Source organism: Hoplias malabaricus, chromosome 18 (genome assembly GCF_029633855.1).
Source record: "Hoplias malabaricus isolate fHopMal1 chromosome 18, fHopMal1.hap1, whole genome shotgun sequence".
NCBI classification, from domain to species: Eukaryota; Metazoa; Chordata; class Actinopteri; order Characiformes; family Erythrinidae; genus Hoplias; species Hoplias malabaricus.
The window spans coordinates 24,700,950-24,722,869 of NC_089817.1; the positions used below are offsets into that span (position 1 = coordinate 24,700,950).

A 21,920-nucleotide genomic window follows, 5' to 3' on the forward strand; every position below is an offset into this window, starting at 1 on the left:
TAACGTGTTTCCATAATTAACACAAGTAATTTAGCTTTTTTTTTAAGGAATACTATGACAAATCTCGTACTGTAACACTACATAGATCAACAAGATTGCACTTCTGCACTCTGTCAATTGCTCTGCATTTTTCTTTGCCCATTTTTACCCTGTTCTTCAATGGTCAGGATCCCCACAGGACCACCAAAGAGCAGGTGTGAATTACATGTGATTACAAAATAAGATCTGATATATTTACTATAGATTAAACCTTTTTAATCGACGTACCAAGACCTCAGGACAGTTTTATTCTGTCTGGTAGCATTATCTAAAACATTTGATACTGTAAAAATGATATCTAATGTAGTGAAGTCTTAGATAATCTTAGACCTGTTTCTATATTTTTTTTACTAGTTTTTTAGTCATTTAAACTAGTGAAATGAGAAATAATGCTTAAAACAAAAATAAAACAAAATAATTGGGTTCGATTCCCGCTCCAGGTGACTGTCTGTGAGGAGTGTGGTGTGTTCTCCCTGTGTCTGGGTGGGTTTCCTCCGGGTACTCTGGTTTCCTCCCACAGTCCAAAAACACACGTTGGTAGGTGGATTGGCGACTCAAAAAGTGTCCGTAGGTGTGAGTGAATGTGTGAGTGTGTCTGTGTTGCCCTGTGAAGGACTGGCGCCCCCTCCAGGGTGTATTCCCGCCTTGCGCCCAATGATTCCAGGTAGGCTCTGGACCCACCGCGACCCTGAACTGGATAAGCGGTTACAGATAATGAATGAATGAATGAACAAACAAAATAAGTGAATCAGTAATAAAATAAACTAATTCTAACATTATAATATTTACACAACCACTGCAAAATATGAATATTTAGATATATCCACTAGAGTTAAGGTTATTTTCACTTGAAAAAAAAAAATTTTTGTTTGCAGTGAGAAAACAGACTCTATGTCGGCAACCATTTCTGTTGCTTTTATTGTAACATTCTCCTTGTTATGAACAAATAAAGCCTATATGATGATCATTATGCTAATGTAAATGCTAATTAAGTGCACTATACAGAAATGATTGTATAGAACCTGTGTCTGGTTTAAGAAACAGCAAACATTAATTTCCCATTAAATACGTTGCTTTGGGAAAAGGCATTTTCTCGCATTCAGTTTGTGTGTTGGAGCATGTGTACATCTTGGGCACTGATGTATATGTATAGCCCAGTTGAGTAGTCAGAGACTACCCTTTATTTATTTCATTTCCAGTCAAAGTTGTGATTAATTTCCCTATTTTTAACAATCAGGACACGAGGCAAACTCAAACTCCCCTAGCAGTTTATTAGGAACACCTGTAAATCTACACATTCGTGCAATTATCTACTCAGACAATCATGTGGCAGCAATGCTACGCATGAAATCATTCAGATAAGTGCAAGCAGCTTCACAAGCATCAGAATGAGGGAAATACGGTATGTGAGCTGGTGTGACTATTTATATAACTGCTGATTTCCTTGGGCATGAACAATAGTCTAGAATGTATGCAAAATGGTGGGATAAAGCAAAAACACCAAGTAAGCATCGGCTCTACATAACAAAACCTTGTTGATAAGAGAGGTCAATGGAAAATGGCCAGACTAATTCAAATGAAAGAGTACAATAACTCAACTAATCACGCTGAACGATTGTTGTTATTAGAAACGTATCTCAGAACGTAAATCATATCAAACCCTGAGGTGGATGGGCTGCAGCAGTGTTTCTGTCAGGCAAGAACAGGAAGCTGAGTCTGCATTGGGCACAAAACTGGACAGTTGAAGACACAGATGGTAGGATCAGAATTTGGCAACAAAAGCTTGAATCAATGGACCCTACCTGCCTTGTGTCATCTGTAAACGCTGGAAGCTGTGGGTAGTGATTTCTTGGCACACTTTTGGCCAGTTCACACCAATCAATCCTAGTTTGAATGGCACAGACTATTTGAGTATTGTTGTTGACTATGTGCATTCCTTCACAGCCACAATGGCTACTTCTGTCACAAAGCTAAAGTTTCAAGGTAATTTTAAGAACATAACAATGAATTCAATGCAATTCAGTGGCTTTCCCTTTCCCCCAGATCCACGTTCAATAGAATACAGTTGTGATTTGATAGAACAGCAGTGTGTGCCTCGGAATCTGCAGGAATTGTGAGATGCAGTCCTGTCACTGTGGTCCAGAAACTCACAGGTATGTCTCCAACATCTTGTGGAATCTATGCAAAAAAAGACCTGAGGCTGTTTTGAGAGCAGTGCGAGTGTGTAGTGTATAGGGAGACCAGATCTGAGATGGTGAAAAAGAGGACACGTCTCCCGGGGGGGGACTGACGTGCAGACTGACCAATTAAATGTTTACAAAGAAGGTTATCGACCAATAACGGTAGCTCTACAGTCAGACCGTCCAATCAGAAGATTTTAGGCTACTTCACCACGCCCCCTTCTCACTCAAGCGAACCAATTGGAGTAGGGGAGGGCGGGACTAGTTTGTGAACGAAGCGCTTCTCGAAGTTCTCTGTAAGCTCTAGAAAAACAAAATCCCGGACGTTTGTGAAATTCCGCCCCGACATTTTTTTAAGTCTGAAAAAGAGGACATGTCCGGGTAAAAGAGGACGTCTGGTAGTAGTGTATAGTGTCCCTTAAAAAGTGGTCTGTGAATGTACATAAACTACCTAAATATTTAAAGGATACATCAACGATTCAGTGGAAATGGTGTTCTCTCGTGTGTTTACATTCAGAGGTTCCAAGTCTTTTAATGTGGAACGATATGTTTGGGGGAAACCATTATTAACAGTCTCCTGAGTTTAGAGTCAGATCCATCTTAAATAAAGAAAAACTATTTACACCTATGTGTAATCTTGATATAATCATATTGGAGGGATTCCCCTTTGTTTGTTTGTTTTTTTACCCATTTATTGACACTGGGTTTCATAACATCCTCTGAATTGTTTAAAAAGTTTTTTTTTTTAATAAAATCATGAAATAAACTAAAATCATGATAATTCTGTTCATCTGAATGGGACAATGTTGGTGTTACTGTGTCTTTTATGGATGTTAGAGTCTTAATTCTCTAGATTTATAAGTAATATTATATTATAAATATTATGAATATTAAAAATTATTTATCAGCTTCCATTTTTCTGAGGAATATCAGCTGAAACATCTGTTTGAAGAGAAGTTAAATGAATTAAGGGGTAATCTACAGGGCTTCACTTATTCTCTGCCTTTTTCACAGTATGAGGTGTAAATGTACATGGCCATGTCTGTGTGTGTATATACATAAAAACATTAGCGTCTGTGACTTGGTAAGTATATGAGTGTGTGTGTTAGTGTGTGTGTGTGTGTGTGTCCTCTCTTGCCCCCCACTCCCCTACTATGATGGCGCTCATGCAGAGAGAATAGATTGTGTCATTACAGAGTCACCATATTTCTGTCTGCGGGGCAAAATGAAACAATAATAAAGATATTGAAATGGGCCCTGTGTGTGTCCAGGCCAACAGTGGTGTCAGTTGGCTTATGGGTCTGCAGGTGGTAATGTCACTGTTGTGTGTGTGTGTGTGTGTGTGTGTGTGTGAAAAAGACTACAAACAATGGGAATTGTATATACACCAATCTTCTGACACCTAGTACACTCAGACTGAAACAGCATTAAAGGGAAATTCCGCCACACCACTTCTGTGAAGGATAGGTGTTTTGGTTTTTTAATGTCAATGTGGTAAATCAAGAAAAAGGAAACTGAAGATAAAAGCCCTGTTAAAGCCAGTGTGTTAAAAGTACTGTAACCGTGATCAGCTGAATCAAAACATAGGATTTTATTCCTACAGGTATTGGTAATGTCTAGATTTACAAGCCATATGCAGCTGTTACACTTTGTGTTAAAGCAAAACAGCAACAGTGTATGACAAACAGCAACATGCAGCCATGTAAGCATTTCCATGGCAATAGCATTAAAGAAATAGTAAATCCTTTTTGGGCAGTTATTGAAATGTGAGTTCTGCTTGAATATGGATGTCAACAATGTGAAATCTAATCTAGTCCACCGCTTTGGCTTACAACAAAGCTGGGCAAATTGAACACCTGATGGTACATTGCTTTGAAAGTTGTGGTACACTGCTCCAGTTTGGTCGGCTAATAGTTCAGATAGCAATTGGAAGGCATGAGCAGCTAAAATAAACCACAACTTGACACAGTTCCATTATTCTAAATGCAAGCCTACTCTAATCTGCAACATTTGTGCACTTTCTGTTTCCCCACTGCCATGATTTCATCATATTTGTATCTGAACTGCAGTGTTTCAGTCTGTAATATCTGCTAATTTGGTTAGTATAGGTAAATATTACGCTGTATGAATCCTGCATGTTTTTTAAGGATAAATAGAGAATGGACGCTTGTGATATACAGTGAGGTTAAATATCAAGCTTTCAGCTCTTGACATATCCTGTTACTTTTAATGCAGGAAACACAAAAATGTTTGGAAGATCATTAAAAAAAAGGTAAAAATGTATTTCTATGCCATATTTCAGTGTAAAATATACTGAACCAAAACTCAAACAATAACATTCTCCCATTAAAATCAGTCCCCAAAACCCCTGAGTAAAAGCGAGCGCTCCAGCATTGTCCAATTTGGGTTTGGTGAAGAAAGAAAGTTGGCATGTGATAAAATGTTTAACTATTGTTTCTAATAACTTAGGGGAGGGGAGGAGTGAGAATGTGGCTCTTGTCTCACCCTCATAAAAACAAAGAGAGAATCACCCAGTCAACACTATTCACGCTGCAGCAGGAGTTACACGCAGAAACTAAACAGAACACCTGTGTGAGTGTGTGTGTGTGAGTGTGTGTCTGTTGGGGGCATGCAGATTAGAGTAGAGAGAGAGAGAGAGAGAGTAGACTGGGGCAAGAGTAAACCCTCCTGACTCCGTGTATTGCCAGCTGTCATTAACATGGTGCCAAAATGTTGTCAGATCAAACAGATTTGTTTTGGCTGAGCCTGTAAGGATTCTTTCATAAATCATTCTAATTAGAGAGGGGAAGCCATCCAGGCTGGAATTTTACACGTGTTATTACTCACTCTATAACAATGCTACTCCAACTCCACAAAAGACACCATGAGATGTTTATACATCCAAAAACAAGGTCCAGAAAGGATTTTCACCTCTCAGTAAATTCACAGAATTAATTAACTATCAACTCCTTTAATGCAGACACACACACACACACACACACACACACACACACACACACTTCAGTGTTCAATGTCAACGTGTAGTTTCCATGTAAATATAAATATTAAATATAACGTGGCCATAAAACTTCTCATATAAATGCTTTATGATGTGGTTTTACATTAATATAAAACACAATTTAAAGTGAATTAACTTTATTAGTTTACAGAACAGTTTTAGAGGAAATAAGTATTAATCTCTGCAGTTTACAGCCGTGTACTTCTATATCCACTTAAACTACAAAGACTTTTAGAGACATTCTGAACTGCTGCCTTTTTTTTTACTAAGTGCTGAGATTTCAAATTTCATGAGCAGAAAATGTATTAGTTGCAGTTAGTCTGGTTAAACTGTGATTGCTAATGTCTGAGAAATGAAAGTCTTCTTCTCCTCGTCGTCCTGGACACTGGATGACTGGATATTTTTGGTTGATGGACTATTCTCAGTCCAGCAGTGACACTGAGGGGATGCACTAACACACCACCACTATCAGTGTCACTAAAGCACTGAGAATGATTTATTCATTCATTGTCTGTAACCGCTTATACAATTCAGGGTTCTCGGTGGGTCCGGAGTCACTGGGTGCAAGGCAGGAACACAACCTGGAGGGGACGCCAGTCCTTCACAGGGCGACACACACACACTCACTCACACCTATGGACACTTTTGAGTCGCCAATCCACCTACCAACGTGTGTTTTTAGACCATGGGAGGAAACCGGAGCACCCGGAAGAAACCCACGCAGACACAGAGAGAACACACCACACTCCTCACAGACAGTCACCCGGAGGAAACCCACACGGACACAGGGAGAACACACCACACTCCTCACAGACAGTCACCCGGAGGAAACCCACACAGACACAGAGAGAACACACCACACTCCTCACAGACAGTCACCCGGAGGAAACCCACACGGACACAGGGAGAACACACCACACTCCTCACAGACAGTCACCCGGAGGAAACCCACACAGACACAGGGAGAACACACCACACTCCTCACAGACAGTCACCCGGAGGAAACCCACACGGACACAGGGAGAACACACCACACTCCTCACAGACAGTCACCCGGAGGAAACCCACACAGACACAGGGAGAACACACCACACTCCTCACAGACAGTCACCCGGAGGAAACCCACACAGACACAGGGAGAACACACCACACTCCTCACAGACAGTCACCCGGAGGAAACCCACGCAGACACAGAGAGAACACACCACACTCCTCACAGACAGTCACCCGGAGGAAACCCACACGGACACAGGGAGAACACACCACACTCCTCACAGACAGTCACCCGGAGGAAACCCACACAGACACAGGGAGAACACACCACACTCCTCACAGACAGTCACCCGGAGGAAACCCACACAGACACAGGGAGAACACACCACACTCCTCACAGACAGTCACCCGGAGGAAACCCACACAGACACAGGGAGAACACACCACACTCCTCACAGACAGTCACCTGGAGGAAACCCACACAGACACAGGGAGAACACACCACACTCCTCACAGACAGTCACCCGGGGGAAACCCACGCAGACACAGGGAGCACACATCAAACTCCTCACAATTGGATGTTATGATCATTATGATTTGTCCAAACTCATCCCATAAATATAGAATGGAATGTTTCTCTCCAGTCTTCTTCCTGTGTCAACGTGGTTTCCTCCGGGTGCTTCAGCTCCCTCAACAATCCAAAAACACATGTTGGTAGGTCGATTGGTGACTCAAAAATGTCCCTAGGTGTGTGTGTTGCCCTGTGAAGGGCTGGTGCCCCCTCCTAGGGTGTATTACCCACTTGCGCCCAGTGATTCCAGTTAGGCTCTGGACACCATCGTGACCCTGAACTGGATAAGCGTTACAGACAATGAATGAATGAATGAATGTTTCTCTCCATTGAACACAGTTCCCTTGCTTCACTGTCTAATGATAGGAGGTTTTAAAGCACTCTACCCCAGGCTTGGCATTGGGAAATGTGACATTAGGCTCATGTGCATCTTATATGTACAGATTATTCTATTTCATTTGAATGTATCTAATGTAAAACCCAAATAGTGCGAACATTTATCTCAACTCCATTTCTTTGATCGTTCAGAGATTACAACACCCCTCCAAATGAGTTACAATTAGTTACATCACTTTTTCAGTCTAGATTTACCCTAATGCTACACATTTTTGTGTGTTGTTTTAAGGTGATTTATAATAAGTAACGGGCTCCCTGAAATGTAAACTTTCAGATCTCTTACTGTTTCCATGTTTGCAAGTGAACTAGAGGAATTTTAATGAAGGAATCAAAAGGAGGATTTTATCAGACTAATCAGTGCTCAGAAAGCTAAAACATTCAGGGAAGGTGCATCCATATTATGTGGTTCTTTGTGTGCTATTACAGTACTATGTCTGTCTCTTACTGTAAATAAAGTAATAGAAATCGGTCCACTGATGAACAAAATGGAGAGGTTAAAGTAACCATATTCATTCATTCATTCATTCATGTTCTGTAACTGCTTATCTTCCTGAACCTACCTGGAATCACTGGGAGCAAGGCAGGAACACACCCTGGAGGGGGCACCAGTCCATCTCAGGACAACACACTCTCTCAAATTCACTCACACTCACACCTATAGACACTTTTGAGTCACCAATCCACCTACCGTGTGTCCTTGGACCATGGGAGGAAAACAGAGCACCCGGAGGAAACCTATGCAGACACAGGGAGAAAACAGAAACCCAATTAATATGAGCATTTTTGAGCAATTAAAATGCATTATTATATAAATAAATAAATACTGTATATATAAATTGATTAGCCATTGAATTAAAACCATCTCCTTTCACACTACACTCACTGTTCTACAAATTCAAACTATTGTCCCACAGTTGCTCTTCATACTTTGTTAGCTCCGTTTAAAGGGATAACTTTTGTGTTTACGCTCAGGTTCCACTTCTTTTAAGGTAGAATGGTACTTTTGAGGGTGAAAGAAAATGGCTGCTGTTTGTATGTTTTTATTTACTTTTTGAATTACCACAGAACTCAAGCTGTTTAGATTTGTAGCACTTTTGGTCTGTGTTTACTTTCATGCAGCTAGTGGTCTACTGAACTTTAAGGTCAGTTCCAACATATTTAATCTGAAACAGCAAACATAAGTCACTTTTACCCACCTATGGAGTAGGAATAGGGCAATCCTCATCTTTTTCATGGTTTTCAACATTTGGAGGTCTCTCACATCTGTGTCTCTGCAATTAGAAACATATAGGACTGATCCCTTTTGTTTGTTCCCCCCATTTACAGACACTGGGGCTTCGATAAACACATTAGACCTGTTTCCAGCACGAAAACAGACTAGAGAGCTGGTAAATGATGTGAAAAACATTTTTTTGTTTAAACATTGTTTTTGATTAAAATTATGTACATCGTCTTTAAAGTAAGGAACCCCCCCCCCCAATAGAGCAAGTTATTATATGGAAAGTAAAGCTGCATGTCTGATAGCATGGTTTGTCTATCAGCTGAGGTGATAGATCTGGGCAGTTTGCATTCCCCTCCAGCATGTAAAGCTATTCAGCAGTGTTGCATTTGCAGTTCAATAGTGGGTTTAGGTCAGGTACTGATATTTGGTTATTAAACCTAGATCACAAACTCACCCTAAAAAAAACTGCACCAGCAGCGGGTATTGCTCTAAGACTGCAAGGGAAGCTCAGCTTCCCCTAAAATGTAAAAAATTAAGTGATCAAATATATACTGTTGTGTGTACATGTCAGTGAATAAATATGCACTACAACGCGCTCAACTTTTGTTCAGAATCAGCTTCTTATCACTGGTAAAGACGCGGCTTTCCTCTCAATCATTCCCGCAGCTTCAGTGCTTTAAACGGTGTGGACGCTGAGCGTCCTCAGAGTTCAATAGCGAAGCAGCGAAGTGCAGCGAAACGAGACGAGTCATTGGATAAATGCTGGGCTTTGTCCCGCCCATCAGACGCTCAGCGTCTCTGGGGGTCTATGGGGTAGTGGGCTGGCCTCGGCTGGCCCGGACGCTCAGCTTCTGCATGATGATTGGAGGATCTGTCTGAGGCTGAATCCCTTTTTGATTGACAGCGAAATGAGCGAATCAGCGATCCTTTGGATTTAAAGATCCGTGGGAGCACAGGCGGACACACTTCACATGGGCCAAGGTTTAAGCAGCCTAGCTCTGCTGGCCATTGAAAGGACACTAGTCAAGTCCCTGGAAAAGACGACAGGGTCAAAGATCATTTTCTTAAAAAGGAACGGAGGGTAGAATTTACGTATAAATAAACCAACACATTTTATGATTTAGGCCGAAATTGAGCTCCCCCTCCTTGAAAGACCAGCATCCGCCACTGTGCACCAGAAAATAGTTTCACTGCTGCAGAGTATGGTACAAAGCTGGGAGGCTTTGTACCTCTCTATCTGATGCTTAGCACTGGGTGTGAATACATTAGGTTTATTTGTAGCTTTTTCAGAGCATCCCATTTCTGTGGACATGTAGCTGTGTACACATAGGTACAAATGTTTGGACATGCACATAGGTTGTCTTCCACAAGACAACATGTGGAACACATAAAATTTTTATGACAGACATCTCTCTTACAAAAGTGCACTTCTCACTCTAGTTCCATTTGCAGTAGGCTTAAATTACCGGTGTGGAGTCCAACATTTAAAGCTAGGAAAGTCAAATTATTGCGTTGACTTCTGTCACATACAGCAGAAAAGAGACAGATGAGAAATTATAGCGCACCACTTATCATACACTCCGGCCTTTTCAGACTGAGGCTATTATACTCTCTGCAATAGAATAGATAGAGCACAGAGCAAGTTTTGAACCATAGTTTTGTATTGTACAATTGAATACATTCATTCTGTCCAGAGGAAAATGGCACCATGGGTGTTTAAATTGTAAAAAAAAATGGTCAGTTCCTCTCTGTTACTGTGATAAATGGTTATTCTGTTGTAGGTAAATCAGCGTACAGAATATAGGCTAACCTCTTGTCCATTTTGTTTTCTGTTTATACAGTAAATTCTAGCTGCCTTTAACAGTGTATTAAAGTTAGGATGAATTCAGCAATATAAATGCCCCAGCAATTATTGGGAGGGGGGGGGGTGGAATCTTGTTCCATTACAGTCCATTTAAAGTTATGAACATTTCTCCTTCCCCTGTAAAAATTAAAGGGTCCTGTAAAAGGTTTCTGGTTTCAATCCTCTATTCAATCATGGTCTCAAACGGGTCACTGTTTTGTGAGGATTTTTGGGGCCTCTTATTTGATACCACAATTCAAAATCATGTTAGTATGTTGATTGGCAATGTCTAATTGTCTGTGTGTGTGTGTGTGTGTGTGAGAGAGAGAGAGAGAGAGCGAGAGGGAGCGACAGAGAGAGTGTCCAGGGTGTGTTCCTGCCTTGCGACTAATGATACAGAGCAGACTCCCGGCCCACAGCAATCCTGGTCAGGACAAACCTGTTAAAGAAGATAAGTGAATGAATGTGAAACCACATACATTTTAAACTTCTATAATTTTCCTGGCATAAACGCCTTCGCAGAAATAACATCCCTTCAGACTATAAGAATAATGATTTTGAACAGAGTCCAATGTTATCTAATACGGTTTTTGACTAGATGTAATACAGCAGTGTTTTTGTAGGCCTACACCACTCCGCTTGGAATAGATTAGGGACACCGCACATGCCTCAGACGTTTTTGTGATGTGTCCACTTGAGACACCGCCCTTAGGAGTCAATGTCCGCCCATTCATTAAAATATCGTCTGCAGAGAAAACGTAAAAGTTGTCTAAGTTTTGGTTAAAGCCCCTCCTGTCTGTAGGACGTTTTGGGAACATTTGAGAATTCCACCCTCCGTTCCTTTTCTAGCGTGGCTGCTGAGCTCTAAGCCCCGCCCCTCATTTCATTCGTCCAATTGTAACGCTCGACACCACTCAGAAGCCCCGCCTCTTTAACCATATAAGGCAGGGGTGTACAAACAGGGCGAACAATCAGCGTGCGTAACGCACTTTCCCTTCGCATATCCCTCCTGTGATGGGAAATTCGATTCAACATACTGAACCGACTCTTTTGAACTGTCCGTTTAAAAGATTCAAACATACGATTCAAAATAATCAGTTGCTCACGAGACTCACGAGGTAAAATGCAATGTACAGTACAACACTACACATATGTGTAAAACAAAAACATTACTAGGCATAGAATACAGGTACAAATTGTACACAAAAATACATAGAATTCTTTTATAAAAATTTGAATAACGCACATTTTTACAAAACGTAGGAATAAAAAGCCTACTCTCACAGAAGTACAAATTTACTTAGTCTAATTTTGTCAATTAAAAAGCAAAAAAAAACCATCTCTATTAATAACATATCTAAGGAGGCATTTACAAGAAATGCCTTAATCCTTAAATGTAGCTGAGATGTAAATCTACATATTTGCCTTCATTCAGTACCTTTGTATGTATAAATAATTAGTCTCAAACTCAATCTACCCGCAGCTCAAAAACTCAACCACTCAATCTGAGGGATTCATAACTTAGGTTTATGACATAAAAAGACTTGACTGCCTGAATTTGCCCATTGAAGAATGTCTTTGATGTCTGATTATTTACCTCATGATATGTCTCCTGGCATGTAAACAACACCATTGGACATGTTAACAATGTTAAAACTTGATTTTTATCAGAGTGGATCTTTTAGGAATGTAAATATCTATTCCACAAAATGCTGGACAAATTTTATTACTCCACTTATCAGACTCTTTGTTATCGTGGAAACAGCAGCTGGAATTTTATAAATCTGAACATTTTTGGAAAGCCTCATTAAATATTTCGTTCCAAAGGAGGCCTGTTTGGTGTGAAACGAAAGTGTTGTGATGTTATCAAGTTTAAACCCGACTTGTATTTGCGCTGTAGTTCCTGCAAGCGGATGTAAACATTGTATCTATTGTACGTTTTGAGTTCGACTTGTGAATCGGTTCGAAAAAGAACCGACTCTAAAATGAACGACTCGTTGACATCGCTGGCGTTTATATGGCACGGCGACTTCCGCTCTCGCCGTTAAAGCGGTGCGATCATGGCGGAGCGCGTTCAGCAGCCTCCCGCTAAACGGCTGTGCTGCCGGCCCGGGTTTGGCTCGGGGTGCCGGCAAGGACAGCGGCCCGGCGGGGCAGCGTGCGGCGGAGGAGCCGCGGGAGCCTCTGGCTCAGGACACGGGGCCGCGGGCAGGGCGCACAACCCGGAGACCCTGCTGGACATCGCGGCCAGACGCGTGGCGGAGAAGTGGCCCTTCCAGCGGGTGGAGGAGCGTTTCGAGCGCATCCCAGAGCCAGTGCAGCGGCGGATCGTGTACTGGTCGTTTCCACGGAGCGAGCGAGAGATCTGCATGTACTCGTCGTTCAACACGGGCGGCGAAGAGAGCGCGACTGCCGCCGATGGCACCGACGAGACACGGCTGCCCTTCCGACGGGGCATCGCGCTGCTGGAGAGCGGCTGCGTGGACAACGTGCTGCAAGTCGGTGAGTGGAGCGGAGAGAGAAAGGGAGATAATTATGGTTATTCGTCTGGTGACTAGTCTCCTACGAGCGATATTCAACTCGCGGTTCAAGTTAAAGAGCCAGGCAACGGAGAAACACGAAGTTAACCGAGCGAGTTTACGACGAACAAAGAAAGGAATGACAACGGTTAAAGAGGCTCGACGGGCTTTAAATCTCCCCGAGGCTTTAACGCTACACTTCGCCCTTTAGTCCGAGCGGACAGCTCGGTCCAGCTTCACACACAAACACATTCCGACTATTTTAATGGGCAGACGGTCGTTAGGTTAAGCTCTTTTTAAGAGCTACTGCATATTTTTGCCCCTACTCACCAACAGAAAAAAGAAAAACACCACGGAAGTGGAATCAGCTACCCATTTTTACCTCAGCCGAGCTATTCAGTGTTAAAAGCAAAACATTTCCGTCGACATTTTAGTGCCCTCGCCCTCAGCAGTGAAACTGTTTTTATTTTTTCCTCTCAGATAGTTACAGCGACGAAGGCACGGGGCTCGGCACGTCTGCTATGTTTATTTTTTCCAGCTGAAAGCAATGGGGGAGGTTTCTGTTGAAGCGAGTGAAGCTGTAGCTAAGTGGGCTCCAACTGCTCCGAGGACGGGCTAATGTCAGCGAAATGTGAAGCCTAACTTATGTTTCCGTGTCCGTTTTTCCGTTAAGTCGGTTGCTGATGTTCAGAGGGCGAAGCGTCGCACGGAAAGAGAACTGGCTTCGCCGTTTTTGTTGTTCCAGAAGCTCCCTTTTGGTTTGTGTTTGGGCGCATATCAAATAGCCGTCAGGCATTTCCCCCATTGAAATTGGCACTTTGTTCCCATTTTCATGTTCATTTGTGTCTTTTCAGCTTTCTGTCAACCTCCTAAAAAAGGAAGGCAAACAAAAGCGCCTTTTTATTTCTTTTCACTGCTTGTTAAATAGAAGAGATTTGGAAAGGGGAGGGAGGAATGGCGATTTAAAGCTGCAGCGCCTCATTTTTCTCCCGTTTCTTGTTTGTTTTAGTGGACCTTGGCTTGCACCAGTTTCCAGCTGATTGACTCAAGCTGATGCTAGGAGCTGTGTGTGTCCAACAGTGGAAGGGCCGTGTTTGGAATGGATGTGTTGTGAAAGATAGCATTAACAAAATACTTTTTATTTTATTTTTCATTTATATTTAGGTGTACCTGGTCCATTCACGAATGTCCACTCTTTTTTTAGAAAAATTTCAGGGTGTTAATCTCATTACCCTGTATGCTTAATTTGAATTGTAATGCGCTCCGCAAACACAATTTTCTGCATGACCATTCCACCCCCTTCTCAGTCCTCCATAGGCTGCTGGATCAGCGGCGCCTCATCTGGGCTTTGTGCCCTCAGACCCGAGCCAAAATGGGTGTCTGCTCACAATAAGGCGTGAGTCGGAGACCATGTGTCTTTTAGCAGCGGCCTCCTCCCTGTGGAAGTGGCCCGGCCGCTCCTGAACAGAATCTATGTCTTCAGGATCAAGAGTTGTCCTGTTTTCTGTCAGACGTTGTGTAGAATTTTCTCTGCTTTTGGTGCCAAGGAAGAGAACTTATCTCTTTTGTGCGTGTGTGTGTGTGTGTGCATGCGTGTGTATGCACGCACACTCCTCATTCTGCATTCTAGCGATGGGAAATGACAGGAGTGCATACACACACACACACACACACACACACACACACACACACACAGGGAGGGTTTCTTGGCTGATTGCATCTCGGTCTGGAATGTGAAGCAAAAAATAAAGCCAAGGAGTGATAAATAAAAGATGCAATCTTTCTTCCGATGCGGGCTGGGCCAGGGGGCCGCTCCTAGCAGAACCCGGAGCGTGGCGCGGAGGGCCGAACGCGGGACAGGAATCTGTTTGTTTTTCTCGTTTGGAGGTAGGAGGGGGAGAAAGTGGTGTAGGGCCGGGGCTGAAAAAGCCATATATATATTCCTCTGTAAATAGCATGGCTTCACTATTGCTCTGGCAGGTGGCCATGATGGTCTATATTTACATCCCAAGGGCACAGGAGAAACCCCCTCCTACCTCTGATGCTCGCGGTACATTTTCAATCTCGCAGGTGTGGCAGACGGGCCTGTCTCGAGGAGACAGAAAGGCTGGGCTTGATGAAAAGCGTGGTGTGAATGCGTTCTATATCTCTCTCTTTTAAGGATCGGTGCTGTAGCCTGGTCCTCAGAATGGATCGCTGTGGAAAAACGGGAAAGGATCTAGAGGCCACGGACCATGTGGAGTCAGTCAGCGATACAAACAAAAGAATAATGGGATGCAGGCTCCAGGCCACAGTCGGCCCCCCCTGATTGTAGTTGTTATATTCAAAACAGCAGTGAGGGTGCCATTGACGTTGGTGTGCAGTTCTGCCTGTTATAGTTTACATCAGCGTATTGATCACGCACACAGACGGTCACACTCTAGCTCAGAGGTCACCGAGGTCAAGTTCAGCCTGCTTTTTTTTGTTGTTGTTGTTTTTTTCAGCTCTGGCTCACTATCACCCACCGTGTTGTCTCATTACATCTGTTACTTGTTTATTAAGGCAAAAGACATGCAATGCTTATCTGATGAAGTAAGACCTTGCCTTTTTTTTTAGTGAATGTTTTCAGGCTGTGAAAAATCACATCGTTAAATGATTTACACTGCGTTCAAATGTGATGATTATTTCTACACAGTATAAGATATTTATTGATATCCGGTGTTATATAATAGTAATAAGTGTTCAGACCATTGTTTTTGTATTTATTACGTGTCTAATGCAATTCAAATGTACACACATTGGCTTTTAGGTTTGAAATTCTCAGTGAAAACAGAATATATATATGAGCTGGTGTTTGGCAGTTGTAGAAGTGAAAATTAATAATTCAGGATATACATTTTGGTGGTTGACGCCTTAATTAATGTAATGTAAGGTGCAAAAAGTCAATCAGACATGTTTGACCTATGCAGTGGTAAGGTTGTGTGACTGCATGCGCAAGCACATGAGCTAGTACACATTTCACACACTGATGAAGCTTTCCGCATACTGTGTGTGTGTGTGTGTGTGTTTGGGTGGAGGGTAGGAGGCTGTGCTGGCTGGCAATTGACATTTCTAACATTTTGTACGAGGAAGTGCAGAATTTAAGATGTGCAACTTAAATCTTGCATGAAGATGCTGTCTTTGAGGCAGTTTGAAATGCCATTTGGAAGGAAGGACTGCTGAGGGCTAGATGGTATGAAGGCAGCTTGGAAATCAATTCAGAGGTGCCGGAACCAACAGAAAATAAATATATATATGAGTTGGCGGACATTAGAGCTTTGCAAAACCCTGTGAGGACCCATGCAGAGTGACATTTCTATTTTGTGGGCTTTAGATTAAAGCAAACCCACAAGATTTAGATGACCTTTGAATGACCATTGGCATCATGCATTTTGCATCATGTCTGATCGATTCTGTTTGGTCGAAGGTTAAAAGTCTGTGTTTCGGAGCAGATTTTGGGTTGTAAGTAGGATGCCAGAGTTACACCATGCGGGCCTTGGTTTCTGTGTTGATCTTTAGTTTTTCTTGTGGCGTAGCCTTTAGTATTAAATTAACTGAGGGATGTTTGTGCATCTCCTTTTCAGTGATTCATATTTCCTCCCTCACTAAAGCTTAGAAACATTATCCCATTTCTATAAATTAGCAAAGAATAGTGTTCAATATTATAATGCAATCATACGTTATTTATAAATGAACCCCTTTTAAACCTTTTGTATGAGACGGGTGCTTTGGTGTTATTGGACTTTAAGATGGATGTATGTAAATATGATTTTCTGATTAGCTGCCTTCAACAGTTCAAGCTACAACACTTCTTATAACCTTACCAATGGGTGGGGCTAAACGTCTGTAGGATCAGGGTTATAGTTAAACAGTTGCTGAGAGAAACAGCACTTTAAATATCTCTTGTAAATATACCCTGTTTCCCTTAAGAGTTTTTCGTCTTTAAAAGGAAAAATATTGCAAACTACTTATTAATCTGCCTTGTGATCTATATCTCTTCAGTCTCTAGAGGAACAACCCAGAAAACAGGCATCATTACGTTAATTCGGTAAATATTAGCAAGAGTTTGCAAGTTGTTTGTGAAAGGCTGAAATCTCTCTTGGCTGATTTAGTGAATGATGGATACCGTGTGAGATTAAAAACTCTGAAACCCATGGAGCTAATGCTCAACGATCAAGAGAACCACATTTTTTTTTCTTCTCTGCTCGTTTTGCCTTGAACTAGTTTTGGCTTGTCATGATTCCGCCAGCAGCAACGGTGGCCTGACCCACTGGTTTCGGCTATCAGCGCTCTCTGGCATGGCCTTAAACCAACAGTTCACTAAGCTGTGGATATGCCTCATGGCGTACAGGAGCAACTTGTGTTTGGCCTTTCTCTCCAGAGCAGTAATATTCAGCAGTATGGTAATTTCCACTAGTACTTCACTTCGAGTGCTGTGACCTCATGTCAAGTAAGTAGAGAGGCCGGTGCGTTTTTCCTTTGGAGAGCCTCCTTTCAGCACGATTCTGTAACAGTGATGAGCCCCACTATCGTTCTTTAATAGACGTCCACTTCTGTTTATTTCCACTAGTAGGTTTTTTTTTCTATTTCTTATATGTGACCCAGGAGCAACTTGGTGCATGAGTTGAGATGAGGGTTGTATTTTAGGTGGCACTGCAGTTGTGGAGCTGAAATGGAAGATTAGATGTATGCACTGATTGCCTGGAACACAATGTCTCCTGGTATCGTCATACTTGAGTTCTCCGGTACCCTGATGAGCTGGGAGAGTGGCATGCCTGCTTTTGGTGGGACAGCTTTGGGCCGAAAACCAGTCTCTTAGATTCAGATCCAGCTTGGCCTTTGTTAATATAATGGTGGCTCTCGCTTCAGTACGTTTCAATTCAAAGCAAAATTTCAGAAAGATAAGAGAAGTTATGTGAAGATGGTTTGAGATTTGAGGTCCTGAATGTTTGCGGTTTAAGCTCTGGCCGTTCGGGTTCTACACGTAGACCATAAAGAGATGTTAGCTCAGGCAACGTCAGTCAACTCCTTTGTTCTTGGGCTGAGGATGCATATGGAATTCTCCTCTAATGTTTTCCGTCTGTCCATATGGTGGTGTCAGATATAATGTTATGCCTTGACTAGATCGCCTTGGAACGTAGCATGGAGCGATGAATAATTTTACGTATGGAGAGGTTACGCAAGGCTTTTATCTTACTGGTTATGGAATGTGCCTCAGTGTAGGTCTAGACGTGTTACACCTAAATCTTTCACGTTGTCAGTGCTGGGTGAGTTTCTGTTTTTTTTTTCTGAGCCCTTTGTTTTTGGATTTCAGGACTGAGACGTTCAGTAGCCAGAGCTTTGGTCCCGGGCTTGGTTTCAGTGTTTGGCTGTGACGCTTTGGCATGTACAAATCGTCGTCTCATCATGGGCCCACATTAGATCTCTTTCTGGATCAATGAATGCAAAAAAAATAAAAATTGCGGAGATGCAGGGCAGCATGAAGAGCTTATTGGAAAGAACCTTTGATGTTGTCTTTTTATTTTTTTTAACCCTCCTTCTATTCCTCTGATCCTCCTCGTGTTGTTTATCAGCAGTATTTGAAATGCAAATGGAAATTCAATATATTTCCGTCTAGTGTAATCAATTTTTATTGGAGCTGTTTTGAGCCGCGAAGCTGCGGCGAAACTAAGAAGTGAATAATCCATGTTGTACTTAAGCCTCAGACCAGGCTTCTTAGCCATGTTGGAGAGCAGTGCAGTAGTCTGGCTTTTATGGAACGTTTTAAATATGGGGAAATGAAAGGAAAATTATACATTTAATTTTTGCATTAAAATGATTTGATAAGCATGTGCTTGTGGTTTTGTAGGAACAGGGTTGAGATGATTTTTCTCTTGGACCGAGTCCCACTTAGGTATTTTCCAGGTCATTGTCAGTATGTCCAAGCTATGCAACTTACGTTGGCTCAGGAGACCTTCATATTTTCTGGCTCTGGCTGTTCTAGTTTAAACCACTGTGCTCTCTCCTTTTTTAAAGGGACTGGGGTGTGTTCCTCTTCCCTTCCATTAATTTACTCTTGATCAGGAGGAGGGGGTGGCCCCAATATTATTAGAGGGCTTTTTTGTTTCATTGGGGGATGTTTGATGAAGAGAGGGATGGGAGAGCCTGTAATTGCTTTAAGGGGAAGCAGCTGTATGGTTTTTTTTTTTTTTAGTTAATATTTAGTTAATCTCTAGACTCCGGACCTGCGGGATTGTTTTCCTCCAGCTCTCCATCCATCTTCCCCTGATCGGTATTCAGCCTTGTCTCCCTGTGCCATTAACCTTCATCGAGGGTAAAGTGGGGGTGGGGGGAGAGAAGGGACCAATGTGGAAATGCAAGGTGGAGGGGGGTGGGGGGTTAGCAGGCTTACCTTTCCTCAGTGAGGACACACCTCTCTTATTTTTCCATTACACATTTTTAGCCGCCTCCTTACATCCTGGCCGAACTAAGCAGCGAACATCAGGCTTCTCGGCAGGTCCATACGGTACCGGGCCCTATAAAAAGGCTGGAACGTGGCAGCACTGTTATCCTGGGCGTGTAGCTGCGGTCCCAAAGGCAGGGAATTACCTTAAAGGCCATATTGCCAACCTTGTCCCTAATCCAGACTACAGCAAGCTGCTGGCAATGGCGGCACGCTTTGGGTAGACACCCTGACGCGTGGTGACGCACATCGCCATCCCGTCCGACAGGGGAACAGGCCCTAAATCAGTGTGGCAGAACACAGAAACTTCGTCATTGCCCCTTCCTGATTCATATGTCATGAGCAGCAAGAATCGAAGCAATGTTTTGGCCCAAAAAAATAAAGCTAGTAATGGCCAAATTTTAAAGGAACACTAGGTACGTTGTTTTTACTCCTGACCACACCCCTCCCCCCTGTACAGGTGCAGAGTGCAAGTCATTTGTACAGCATTGTCCTGAAATCAGAGATGAGGAAGGAGGATGGTTTCCTACCCTCCTCCAAAAGTTACATAGTGCTGTATCTGCAGTGCTGAACCTGAAACAGCAACAACAGAGGCTCTAGTCTCCTTATCACAGGTCAGAGAAGCATCACGGTGATTTGGAAGCTGGAATGTTGAGGTAAAAATACTACCTAGTGTTCCTTTAACCCTTTACACATAACATATTCATGTGTAAAAATGAACTAAATCGGTTACTTTTGATAAAGTTAAATGTTAAACCTTGTGAATTTGATTTTGGGCAAAACCATGGCTTTAAGAAGGAATTGTGGTCAGGTTATTTATTCCGTCCAGGGTACTCAGAGACCCCGATCCGTCTTCATTATCTGGGCCACAGCAGAGACCTGGAAAGCGTGTGGTGATGAATGAGACCTTTAAGTTCACGTTAATGGCTAAGTATTGTTCACGAGGAGCTTCGGATTAGGCCTCTGTTGGAGTGGTCTTCTGCGCTTCTCTGATATTTCTGTGTGGTTCTTTGAGGAGGTTGTGAAAGTAGCAGAGAAGGGAAAGCATCTCGAGCGGTTGCGTTATCTAGAGTGGTTGTGTCTGCCGTAGCAGACGGTTTGCACATGGCTGAAGTTCTTCAAAGCCCATTCTTGGAGGCCCCCACATTGCTGTGTGTGTGGCGCGCAGCAGGTTATGACTTGCTGCGAAGGCCTGTAAGGGGGCAAACAGTCATTTACACAGCCAGGCCCCCGAAAAAAATCTGTGTGCGGACCTCCAGCGTCCTCCAGTTTTGAATGAGGGGGATGGCAAAAAAAAAAAAAAAAGATTGCCCAAGTGCTAGCTGATTCAGGCAAATGAGGGTTATTTCCTTTTTGCCTTGTTTTTCTTGTCTTTTTTGAGCACGGTTCACCGGGCCACACATCAGCGACTGCAGCTGGGCTCCTGACGATGGTTTTACTAAAAGCAAAGCCGGGTCACCACTTATCCGCCACTTCCTGCACTTGCTCCCCCTTCTGGGACTCACGCGGCGGATAGTGTTTCGCAAGGTCCACAGACACCCACCCACCCATACGTTCCGTTTACTTCTCCTATCCCTCTGTGCTAATGATCTATGAAAGAGCTCGGCCCTAGAACACTGACTCAAATATGGCTGTAAAGACTGACTCACTGGAACAGCTTACTTTAACTGTTAGAAGTCACTGAGCTGTATGTTTGACTGTTTATGTATAGGACTATACCCATGTATTATGTATGTGAAGATATAACCAGAAGTAAACATGTTAAATAAAAAACAAAACATCTTTTCTTCTGAGCAGAAATGGAGGATAGTAAACACGGATGAAAAACGACGCCCTGCTTTTGTTGTCGTCACTACCAATAAGTGGCACTTGTAAGGGTTAAAGTAAACAAAGGCTCGCTTCCCCACCACCACCACCACCCTCCAGGGCCGCCACATGCTCACACATGCCCGAGCTCTCGTCGCACCTTTCCTCATTCCCTGGCAGCACATTGTTCTGCCTCCAGCCCCAGTCTCGCCCTCCAAACCGCCCGGCTGCGAAATGAGTCTCAGGCCAGAGCCAGAACCTGAAGAGCCTGAAGAGAAACAGGTTCAAAGAGGATAATAAGGCACAGGGGCCATGGCTCTAAAGGCTCCGAATGAATGTGTGTGATCTGCCCTCAATGAATGTTTGCTAGTGGCAGGAAGTGCTGAGCTGGGCTATTGATGGCAGTGGATGGGGAGGGAGTGAGGGCACAGAACACTAACCGCCCTCCCCCTTTTCCTCAAACACACACACACACACACACACACACATGCACGTGCACACCTTTATGTGGACTGTGAGTCATACTAGAGGTTTTTGTTTACAGCCCTGTATTTGATTCAGAATATTGATGTTGGGTCTCGCAATTGTTCACTTATTTTTTTTGGTCATCAAAATTTGCATATAATTTGCATATAGAATTTTAGGCACCTGAGAATGAGAATTAAAAAGCTATTTGAGCAGTAAGACTTTATTTGCTCAAAAAATATTAATATATATATATATATATATATATATATATATATATATATATATATATATATTCCCTTTTTATAGGGCAACTTTAACACGGATTGTTTTAATTATTTAATTATTTATTATAAAAACTGATGGGAACCAGGAGTCACACTCTCTGCAACATAGACATTTATTTA

General features: G+C 42.7%; 1 protein-coding gene across 3 annotated transcripts in view; it reads left to right on the forward strand.

The window, feature by feature from the left end:
- zswim6 (zinc finger, SWIM-type containing 6) overlaps window positions 1-21,920 on the forward strand; it is a 111,208-nt gene that overhangs the window by 18,624 nt on the left and 70,664 nt on the right. For 2 of the 3 annotated variants that reach the window (XM_066651218.1, XM_066651219.1), the window contains exon 1: window positions 12,289-12,765. The exons of the other annotated variant lie outside the window; for it this stretch is intronic. In XM_066651218.1, the coding sequence (XP_066507315.1) occupies window positions 12,324-12,765 (442 nt within the window). In that variant the 5' untranslated portion in view covers window positions 12,289-12,323. Of the gene's footprint in view, window positions 1-12,288; window positions 12,766-21,920 lie in introns of those variants that run through there. 3 annotated transcript variants of the gene reach the window in all.